Raw genomic sequence first — 12,041 nt, forward strand, 5'->3', positions numbered from 1 at the left:
CCGAATGAAAACATTATAGACATCGATATATAGTTTTCATATAATTCAAAGCGTACTCATGTACAGAACTATGTTTTTACCTGAAAAGCAAAGCTTACTCTGTCTTCCGTAATGAAAGATGATTCCTCTTGAAAAGTGTTCGAGTCCACGTGACTTTCACTCTCAATCGATAGATACTTGTCAGTTGCTTTGCGAGACTTTGAAAGCAGCTTCACCAGCTTTCTGTCATTATGAACACTTGCTCTTGTCGTGAACGATCCTGCCGACATCTATGACAACAGACGTGATAGATATGTAGCAGTCAAAAGACCTAATAGCAAACTATATATCACGATCTCACTTCGGGTACGCCACCCTCTGCAAAAGTACCGTGTTACTGTATACATGAGCTGGTCACATTAGCCTAACGATTTGTAATTAAACTCAGACTATTTTTCATAAACGTTATATCAATGAGCAAACTTGCCGGAATGAAAAATATCCTGATTAAAGTTAGCGACAGGCAAAAACTAGCAGCAAATCAAATGACGTTTTGACACGGATATCTCGGTCTAATTTCCCTTTTTAGCAATTCCGAATTGACCTCTAAAAGTATGTGAAAGTAAAACCACGTACGGCAACGGATCTTTATACACACGAGGAATGACGAGGACAGGAAAAAGGTATGGAAATATTTAACATGGTAAAAGCATGATAGAAATACCATGTCTCCTTCGTCACCACTGTCCTCCCTGTCTGATTCGAAATCTTGAAAGCCTCTGCTCTGGGGTGGCAGCGTCTTCTGTGTCCTCCCTGACTCTTTGTAGTCGAAGAACAGCTGCAACCGTCTGAATGACGGTATGGCATTAGCGAAGTGGTGTATAGCTTGTGTAAAAACTACCAATGGCAAGTGAAGTTCAGAGAAAAAGGCTAGAGCCACGAAAGCCACGTCCGGTGTCAGTGGGTCATGGTTCAGGAACGAGTACGATACGAAAGCCTTTGAGACGATGTCAGTGAAAGAAATGGAAGGAGGTAGTAATGTGTAGACACACAGGCAGAGACAGGCATACAGAGACAGAGAGAGTGACAGTGAGTGGATAGATAAACAGAAGAGCAAAAAGAATAATTAAAAAAGTTGCTCCAGACTTCGATTTGACAACAAATTTCACATTTTAAAGGTACAAAGTCGCTGTTTTTGACCTATATAAATGGAATGTTCGCATGAAGTCAATGAGTGTTCAAAATGATGGCGTTAATTGCAAAACTAGTGTTAACATTAATCTTTTGCTGAGTGCAAAAACATGATTTCGTTTGTGCCCTGAAGTCCTTCCATCCAGAATCGCTTTCGCATGAAAATAACCATCGCCTCAATGTGAGTGAAAGTTGTCGTTCTTTATTATATGAAAGTCCCTGCCTATCAAGCATCCATTACAAAAGCCCTCATGACGTCCACTATTCATTCGTGCATAATGAGAATTGTACACGGAATTTGATTTTTTTGTCCATACCGTATAATGTTTCACTGAATGTTTAATCTTGTGTGGCTACAAGCAGATTGGAGCTTGCGTATAGTTGACCAGTATATCAACATTTTTCAAGTAGTTCAACAGCAAAAGAAACTTTTGATATCAAACAAACTTCATCGAAAAATGATCAAAATAGAAACCGAATTCTCTCTTTTGAGCTAAGGTTTGAGATGGAGTATCATGACACCGAATTGTAGCTTTTTAAAGTTTCGCTAGGAAAATCCTCTTATAATGCTACGGAAAAGGTGTTCAAAATACAACTTAAAAGTCGAATACAATGTATAACTGTTAAGTTCGATGAAGTAGCAGGTGTACAAACTAGAATGTGGAGAGAAAAAAAGGTCAAGAAAATCCTTGGTTCATATGACAAAATCAACTTACCATTAACGACACGATGGCTGTTGTGACCAGGGATAAGGAAACTACAAAAAAAAATCATTATACTTGTAATAAAGGTAGTGATGGCTCATCGCTCAGAAATAATACTGTCAAACCTTTGCTAATATAATAAAACACCTAATCGGAGACATAAGACAAAACAAAATCTATTGCAATAATTCTGTCTCAATAATTCACTTATGTATTGATCCAAGGCGTCGTTTTCAAGACACGGACACGTGACGCGAAAAATTATCTTACTTGGCCTTAACGATCTTCCTTTCTGTTTGTTTGTCATTTACCAACTTGAGGCAAAGCCAAGCACTTTCTTAAATAATGGTTATTTCAGAACATTTCTACTCACACATTACGCCCATGTATATTCCTACTTTGATCAGCGAATGAACTTGTTCGTTCCTCACAACGTCTACACTATTGCATAACATGTCCTCCCAACCACATAATTTCACCAAATTCATGCTTCGTAGCGTCTCGTTGATTTTCTTCAACCGCTTGTCGGAAGTTTTCTATGAAAGCGACAGACAAAATAAAAACATCAAATAAAATTGAAAAGACCTTTCTATTTCTGTACAGATGAGGTGTCTCTCTTCAGACATTGTTCCTTAAGTTTGTGTTATTTGAGAAATCATTATTATTTATTGTACCTTGACACGAGCTGAAAGGGTGGTTGACGACCTTTTTTATTCACGCTTACGTGTATATCACAAAGGTTCAGATCAAGAGAACAGAAAATGAAGGGGAAATTTCTGTCTAGTACCGATTATAAAGATATGCTGACGGAATAACAATTCATCACAACTAAACCTCGTCGTTTGATGCGATCAGAAACCATACTCAATGCTCACCATGCCGTTCATGGAGGTAACTTGGGTTTATGATTGACTTTATCCTTTAACCACTTACCTAGGATCAAACTAATTGTTACCTGTATCAATGATAATTGCAGACTTGTTCACAGGGCATTGGGCAAACAGATTTGAGATGAATCTTATTTTGCTTGCCTCTAGGGGAAAACAGCAAAATAGCGACTTTTGCCTAATTGATGTACTAAAAGAAATATATGACCAACAAGTTTCAGTACGACTTTGCTAGCGAACGCAAAGAATATTAAATCATTTCTGGTAAGAGTTGAAATCGAATGATGCTATGTATTCGCTGTTAGAACGAAATCAAATACCACTCCATCCAAACTAGCCAATGACGCCATTAATAATTTTAAAAAGGTTTCAACAATTTACTTTGACGCTCCATACAACGCTCCTGCAGTCGGTATCGCTTTATTTGAAGACCGAGACATTTACGTTATTTTTGGTTTTACAAAACTGAGTCGACAGATACTTACCAGTACTTCAGTTTGAATTCCCGCAAGTCTGCCGGCAATTTTTAATTGTACTAGTAAGAACACAATGTAGAATGTAGCCCCGATGAGGGCTGAAACTCCTATTTTCATATACAACAAGGCGAGTATTGCAATGACCTGTGGAAGAACGCAATTACAATGATCCACACTTGCTCATTTGAACTACGATCCGGTATTGTAATATCATGTCGCGTGCTTTACAAACATGTGACACTTTCACTGAGCAATCATGATCACTTGCCGTGGCATGTTTACTCGATAAGGGACCGTTTTCAAGGCCGTGAACTTGTGTACATAAAAGAGATATTTATGAATATTTGGAAAACACGGGCTAAAAACCATAAATATTCATACATTCAATCATCCATATAGTCATGATCATATTCGTCTTTGTCATCATCATCATCATTGACGATATTTTGATTTTGCACTTGCTATGTTGTAATAGATAATTATACTTCTTTCTTGTTCAAAACAGACAACCATGAGGTCTTTGTACGTTGAAAACAAGTATAATGATACTGGACACTCAACTCACATGAAAAGGTACCGTCCAAATTCCTACTTGTGTCTGCGTAGAAAGAAAAACCGCCATGGCGTCCACTGACATGTGATTAGTGACTTGTCCAACAGTCATATCTCCACTCGATAAAGCTGACACCGGGAGGCGAAGGGACTTTTCGTAAGTATACGCCTGACATAAAAAACAGATGTTGAAAACTAGAAGTAGGTTATCGAACGGAATGTTTGAGCAAAGTTAGTTGCAAGAGTTCCATATACCTACTTCCTGAAATTGTATGTAAGACTAAGTTAGAATATGAAAATGTTTGTAGAAACATCAATCGATCAGAATATTGTTTAACATAAACATCAAATCCATGTTTGAATTAAGTGCTGGGAAAAATCTGCTGCAAAAGAAAAAAACAACTTTATAAATTTGGAAGGATAAACCATGTGTTTAATTTGCGCTAATCTTAAATTTACCGTGACGCTCAACACATCAAAGTACGCGTTTTGATATGCTGTTTCTCAGCATTGCCCGCAGTTACAATAATGAAATATTCAGCTATGGTGACTCTCACGGAAATCTTTCCGAGTGATGTAATTGAATATTGCCTATATTACAGATATTACCTGAATGGCTGTACTGGCTTGCAAGCTGACAAAGTCGCCCATAAAACTGCCATATTGTACCAAAACAATCCTACCGATAGCAGCGACAAACAGGCAGGCAGTGAGGACAAATCCATTGGCAAAGAATTCATTCACCGTGACATAGCAATCCTTAGGAGAGACGAAGAGATTATTTTAATCAATGTTATAACCACTGAAAAACAAAACTTGTAGATTGAATCGCATCAAACTAAGCGCAAGCGCTGACATGTATGTAAGGTCATGTAGGAAAACATCAACGAAATGCATACATTGAAATTTCATTAACCTTTTCATAAACCTTCCAAAACCCTTCCGTCGACAAATCCAAAGCATTGCTTGCGATCGATGACATGAGTTAGCGATGTGACAGATAAAGTAGGATTTTAAAAAACAAACACCAAAGTAGAAAACATGCTCGATATTCGGGCGTCAAGTCCGATTTAAATTATAAAGCTTTGAAACATTTGTTCGTGCTGATGAAAGAAGGGGTTTCAAGTTACGATGATAATTTTGCCTCTGATTATTAAAAATGAATGATTCGCAATAACGAAGTAAAATGAGAACCGCTCTATTTCAATTGCCCTTTTTCTCATGAATATAAATGGATGAATTATTGCCTACAAACTCTAGGCCCTTTTTGGTCAAAAAATATTGACACAGCACAGAATTATGAGTAGGTTTCCATACGTTCTCGACTGTTTGAAACTTTACTTCATCGTAGTACTGCACTGATGCATAGGTAATGATACCGCCGATACTGAGGGGAAAGGTTATGCTACATGCATTTCCAAGTCCCTTGACGAAGACGCCGACAAAGATATTCCGTCCAAATGCCTGCAGGTAAGCTCTCCATAGAGACGGTACTCTGTTTTGTTTCGACGCCCTTGCCTGAAAAATACCCGGACAAAAATCAGTGACAAAAAATAGTAACCCCCCAAAAAAGTAAGAACGGAGAAAAAATTTCGGCTATTCAAATATGTGAGGTTGCAATTGAATGTGAAAAAATAAAACGGCACAGTTTAGTTTTGATATACCTGCTCGACGCTATAAGCGACATTGAATATTTTGTAGACGTTTTTACATTCCAAGTTTTCCGGTACGCAGCCAAGATCAGATATCTCTAGTGGTCGTTTATATCCAAGAGCAAATAGCCGGTTCATCGTCCTAAACAACAGCCTCTGGAAAAGGCTGTTGTACTTATAATGGAAAAACAGCCTTTTCTTCTTCAAGTCAGCAGGGAAGCCCTTCTCAGTGTACCAACAATGGAAAATCTGGAATGTGAATTTTAATCACTGACAATGAATAGAGATGCAGAAAAGTTAAAAGGGGTGTATTTCGGATGACAGCTCTTTTGGTTGACTTCAATAAAGTGTAAACAATGCGACTTTAATGTTTTAACTTTCCAGTAAGTTGTAGAGTAGTCTAGCCATCAGAGAGAGAGAAAGCAATATTTTAGAGGTGAAGAACTACTAGAATAATGATGTACCTTAGAATTGTAGCCGCTTCACATTATATACTCAAAGAAATGCAGGACCATAATTTGTTTGAGACAGCTACAATCAATGCAAAGGAAATGGGCTGTCATGGAAAACCCCCATTAAATATACTAGAAGTAAACCACAGTTGAAATTCATTCCGTCTTCATTCTCCCCATTGCGAGGTCATAGTTCCGCTAAGATTAAAATGTTGATTTTTAAGAAAACGAAAATGGAAAAACGATTTTTTTATTTCTTCCAGCAATGCTCCAAGTCATTACCTGTACAGCAAGACTAGTCAAAATGCAATCATATATGTGTTGATCTCAATTATTATCATCAATTTTAAGTGTATATCATCATCATATTTATTCAGTACTATAGGCCACCGGCCTTAATGTACAATTTTCATATTGAAAAGTTACAGTCACTTGAGGTTTCAGACAAAGTTACATTTCTAGTTTCCATTGCCAAGCAGACGCTGACGTTGTTTAGAAGCATGGAATACATATTTTGCTAAATTTTCCAAGATGCTCTCATTTTCTGATTGTAATAATCGACTAAATTTCCATTTAATAGCAGGTGTGTAGTAAAATTGAGGGATGAAACGGGCTCTGAGATTTTCATATTGAGTACAGACCAGGAGAAAGTGAAATTCGTCTTCTATACAATTACAATTAAATGGACACAATCTATCCAGCAATGCTCCAAGTCATTACCTGTACAGCAAGACTAGTCAAAATGCAATCATATATGTGTTGATCTCAATTATTATCATCAATTTTAAGTGTATATGTAAGGTAGTATGTGCCTCGAAATTGAACTATTTCACGACAGAAAAGTAAAAATACCTGCCGTCCCTCTATTAATTCAGCGGAGGAAAGTAAAAGTTCAACTTTCATAAGAATAAAACCTGAAAACTTTAGTTTACTTACTCTGAGAGTTTTAAAATGAGTCAACATAGTGCCAGTGAAAGATCAGTATTGTAAACATTTGTCAGTCCGAATATCTGTCCCCGAGGCACATTCTACCTTATGAAGAAAATCTAGGAAGATCACACTAACTCTCTTCTTTCATTTAGCATCTAATCGCTCGAGTAGTCTGTTCAACAATTTTAAGGAAAAAAGTTGACATGCAGGTGGTTACTATAGCGTCGCTAAAATATGAACTGACATTTGCACAGGGCGGTATTGAAAAGGCCTCACTGTCTACTTTTGTAGACACATCCGGCAACTATCGATTTTATAATGGTAGAAGTCTGATTAAATATTTGTTCTTTTTTTAATTTTGATACAACAATAACATTAATGTGAAATAAAAGTCTCGCTATCATAGCTTTCTACCGATGATTAATGTAATGGAAAATATTCACAGTTTATTTTCAAGTACTTGGCCATCGCGAAATGTTAAAATGTCTTGTTGCAATAATAATTCACAACCGTCTGAAGTAGGTCCGGCTTTGGTCATATTCACCCATTTATGCGCCCGTCGTCCGTCGGTAAGTTTTTTCTCAGAAATGCTCTGACCGATATCTTTAAAAATTGATAGAAAGACAAATTAGACTATAAGATCATAATTTATGTTCATGAATTTGTTCACGATATGATCAAAGATGTCTCCCAGGTGGCCATTTTGTTTCATCGTTCAGAGCCCTGACTAAGACACTCTTAGGCTGATTTGTTTTAAGTTGGTATGCAGGAATATGTCTATTCTGCACAAATATGCGCGTCGATTTAATCGTTTTTGTTTTCGAAATTTCGTAACTCAAGTTCAGAGGCGAAAGACAAACGTGTATCCATTTGTTTCAAAAGCGTTAAAGGACATCAGCTCTGAATGCGTTCAAGTAGTGCACAGGTAACTCTGTATTAGAGCAGAGCATGGCGGCCAGCAAGCAAAACATTGTCATGATTGTTCTGTTACTTATGGCAAATAAATTCTGTACATTGATCACTTGTGTGACACAACCTTGAACCGTGTCAGTGTGTGCCTAATATTATAGCTCCCTATAACTATCTCTGTGTAGTGTTTCAAAGACAGCAATCCATATCTGTTAATTGCCGTGCACATTTTTGTACCACAAACTTGAAATATATCAGTATGACAGTGCCTATTATCGCTACCCGTCACTATCTCTGTGTAGTATTTTAAAGAAAACAGTGCATACCTTCTCCCCGCTATGAGTTATTTATTGTTATTTCACCGACATGGACGATTATTACCTGACAAAACGACTCCAAGCTATCGTATGAGCTGTCGTCACTCTCTTTAAGCAGGGCGATAATGATTCACGTTCGTCGGTGGATTACCAGTGACCATTTTGTTTGAGGTAAAACACAGCGATAGTTAAGAAAGTACACCATGACGCAGTTCGATCATAGACACTACAGAAAGTGGTACTTTCATCGATCCAGTTCGTGTTACAAAATCGTTTAATAGTTAGTTTTTATCATAATTAACAAGTTAGAAATATACTGCTCGCTAGCCCTTGTGGGCAGAGGTATGTGTTTTAGAGCATGATACAGAAAAAGTAAACGAACGCAAATTTGCCTCAACTGGACCCAATCCGCATTTTCTGTACATGATTTGAACGTAAACTTCACCGGGGTTCTACATATGACGAAGCCAGTGTGATTTAACCACAGACATACTGTTTTCAGGCTTTTGTTGAAAATCAGACGTAGAGATAAGAAAATTTACGAAAGTCACGAGCCATTGGGACCAAAGTCCAATAACCCTTACCCATTCCTTTGGCTTGGTCTAGTAAACATCATATCCATAATTCATCTTTAGCCTGACAGGTTTATGTCGAGCCAGCTTTGATAATTCAGTTGCACACTCCTGTTATCAGCTTCACTAGGCAAGGTTTGTGGACCGATAACAGCAGTTTGCAGGTGGCATTAACAGCAGTCATGGCAGTACCCGTAGCCTGCGAGGCGAGGCTGGATACTCTCCTGCATCCCCCAAATGATATCAAGGGTAATATGTAAATTAAATGCAACTTTACGAAAAGGTTGCAATATGATTAAATGAATATATTGACATGACGATTCCTTCTACGGAATTTAAAGTTCGCTCAATTCAAAAGTGATTATGCTACGTTAGCTCCTCGCTAATATTGTACTATTTGGTACGCTGGCTTCCCCCTAGCTCCGCCACTCCCGGCGATTTGATCAGGCTACATCAAGATACAAGCAATGGGTCTGAATGTAGATTCTTACCTTCGTTCTCACCACGTTAACTTCTAAGAAGAGTAAGCAAATGTATACTATAATGCACGAAACAACGATATAAAGTCTCATAATCGAAGGGTAAAATCCAACTTCATCTGTTTGTTTGATTAATCTTACAACGTCAGTAGCAATAGCGAAAGGCCAGTACAAAACCAACAACCAGGTCAAATGAGGTCGATTCCAATATTCCACGTGGTTATAGTACACCAAACTTATCAGTCCAGAGAGCAGTGCACACAGCTGAGGTACATACAGATGAGGTTGTGTTTCAGGGTTCCTGGTCAGATCTGTTAAAATACCTTCACCAACGTCACAGAGTAACACTAAAATCAAGAAAATGGACAATATCCATTTTCTTTTGTGTCCCGGATAGGGTAATAGGGTGTTCGATGAATAGCTTCGTAAGCTTGTGAAACATCCAAATATGATCAGCACTGAACACAGGAGAAGAAGAAAGCACAGATGTATTCCACAATAGAAAGCATCGAGACTTTGCTGACTTTGGCGGCAGTGAGTGGCATTATCGACCACATCTAAAATCCATAAAGTTTGTTTAGACGATGCCATTGTAGCCCATGCATCGAGGCTGCATTGGTTGTCAAAATATGTATTTATATATGTGCTGCGGCAGGGCGTCAAATTTCTTGCCCTAGAACAGACAAGGGGATCTGTCGCTCGAGGGCGCTCATAATACCAGCGCCCTCTTTGGCGCACTATAGCTAGGACATTCTGGACAAAGTTGACATGACATGACCACTACAGCGATACACTTCGTTTAAGTCAAGTAGCAAACGGAGCTATTCACCGAAAAAGCTATTACGGTTGCAAATTTTTGAGGGCAAGGGAAATTCTAATTTTGCTTCGGCAGGAGATATATTTTAGCTCGCAGGGAGCAGATTTTAGTTTTTTTATTGTCGGACAGGGCAGATATCGTTTGATTGGCCTGAGGACTGGGATTGCTGAAAAAACGAGGAGAGTGGAAGTTACTTGTACAACGGGAACAGGGGAAGTTGAGCCTGTTTATAAAACTAAATATGAGGAAAATCGAAATGTTTTATCATCACAAGGCAGGGGGGCTTCATGTCTGCAGGGAAATGATAAAATTTTAAGGGTACTTTTTCCAGGGCAGGAGAAATCGACAAGACTTTTTCGCTACATGGCAGGGAAGCTTCACAATTCACATGTTGCGGGGGAAAGAGGCAAAAAATGTGGACAGTGGGTATAAATGCAGTTCGAGTGTGGGAGGATTAGTCGAAAAATTTTCAGTTGGAGGGCAAATTATGAACAGCTAATTAATTACGCTCTCGACTTAAAATTAGTTCACATTAATGTCCTGCACATAGCTTATCATAATAAGGACTCCTTCAAAATTGCATTGCTCGTTGGCTGCATCTGAACTAGCGGCGGTATTCTTGGCAAGGCTGACTCTAAAGTGATACTTCGTGTTTCGTGAACTGACACTTTGATCTTCTAATCGGCAGGACTCGCAAGGACGCTTCACCTGATTCGACAATTCGTCGATTTTTCTGAAATTTCCTTGGCTGAGTGAGATCAACATTGTACAACACTTAATGCTGAATGCGTTAATGACCACTTTATGGACACAGCTTATTGCGAGCACAATAACTTGCCAAGTATGTGACTCAGTAAGAATAAAAAGAACCAAACCATGCGATGTTATTAAGCGCTGTTGATGTTTTGAAGAGACTGAGCGGGATATGAACAAGGTAATTGTTCGAATTGAGCATGTTTTATGTGATATCTATGACAGCAGAAGATCTAAGTATATGGTTTGCAAACTTGCATTGCGTAATTGTTAGCATAATTGATAACCGTTCTAATTCATAAGTATCAAAGTGGACTTGTATCTTTTTGAAATTATAACGCCTTTTGTTTTTATGAAACTACACAACTGAGCATTTAAATGATGAGTTTGCCTACAGACAGGAATAACAACAGACAAGAAACGCGGCACGCCGTGTGACGTCATGGTTGTCTCAATAAAGTATGGCCTCTTCATATAAAAATGAGCTTCACAGGTGTCAATCTTCTCGGAGAATTCGTGCATAATTGATAATTAAACGAGATTATGCGAATAGTAGGACGAGATTTCCCACAGTGCTGTGCGTGGGCCCTATTTCGATACAAACACCAACACAAACCATAATAGATAGGTGCGTCAGTCAGCAAGGCCTCCTTTTTTCGTGACGAGCTTGAAATCGAACTTTAAAATGACGAACTACTTAGCTTTGACGGTGATTTTGATCTGTCCTTTTCAGAAAAAAACAATGGGAAGTTGTAAATATCAAGTTGTAGACCAGCTTGGAACTGATGTCATGCCGACAGACAGTACGATTACTTTCGTTTGCAGACGTGAATAAGGCAGTTTTGACACGGAAGTAAACACCCAATATGCCTTGAATTTACCTCTGGCAAAGAGGAAACAAAACCGATCTGTTAAATCATAGGCGACGCACCGGGCTTGTGATTTTGACAAGTAAGTTATCGTACTGTCTGTCGTTGCTCTAAGGGCCGAAACAATGCTTCACGTCAATCGAAACATAACAAGCCAGCAGTTTCATACACTCTTCCTCCCATGACTTGTAAGAGACGATGTGACTGATCGTAAAACATTGGGTAAAATCTGACAGTATCGATAGAAGACTTACGAATTTGGTTTAAACACTTGTTATATATTCATAAAAATGTTGGAGGAATTTTGAAAATCGTCTTACTAGCCTCCCAGAAGCTCAAACTTTCTCCCATTATCGCCAGGCACGCCACTTCCGTTCAGCACTAAACGACAACAACAGCACGAACTTTTCGGAAAATACTTTCGCTTATCGGCGAAAATCCGGAAACTGCCGAAGGCTGCCTGTTCGGAAATCCTCGGAAAGCAGATTCGAGGGCTACCTGT

General features: G+C 38.5%; 1 protein-coding gene across 3 annotated transcripts in view; it reads right to left on the bottom strand.

Moving 5' to 3' along the window:
- The window catches only part of LOC139135640 (ATP-binding cassette sub-family C member 9-like), a 40,355-nt gene extending 30,632 nt beyond the window's left edge, over positions 1-9,723 (bottom strand). For all 3 annotated transcript variants that reach the window (XM_070703143.1, XM_070703142.1, XM_070703144.1), the window contains exons 1-10: positions 9,113-9,723; positions 5,454-5,690; positions 5,107-5,307; positions 4,399-4,548; positions 3,803-3,958; positions 3,247-3,381; positions 2,248-2,410; positions 1,887-1,927; positions 704-976; positions 81-269 (exon numbers count right to left, since the gene is read on the bottom strand). In XM_070703143.1, coding sequence (XP_070559244.1) covers positions 81-269; positions 704-976; positions 1,887-1,927; positions 2,248-2,410; positions 3,247-3,381; positions 3,803-3,958; positions 4,399-4,548; positions 5,107-5,307; positions 5,454-5,690; positions 9,113-9,691 — 2,124 coding nt within the window. In that variant the 5' untranslated portion in view covers positions 9,692-9,723. The remainder of the gene's footprint in view (positions 1-80; positions 270-703; positions 977-1,886; positions 1,928-2,247; positions 2,411-3,246; positions 3,382-3,802; positions 3,959-4,398; positions 4,549-5,106; positions 5,308-5,453; positions 5,691-9,112) is intronic.
- Positions 9,724-12,041: the final 2,318 nt, after the last annotated feature.

Source organism: Ptychodera flava, chromosome 6, assembly GCF_041260155.1.
Source record: "Ptychodera flava strain L36383 chromosome 6, AS_Pfla_20210202, whole genome shotgun sequence".
In the NCBI taxonomy this organism is placed as follows: domain Eukaryota; kingdom Metazoa; phylum Hemichordata; class Enteropneusta; family Ptychoderidae; genus Ptychodera; species Ptychodera flava.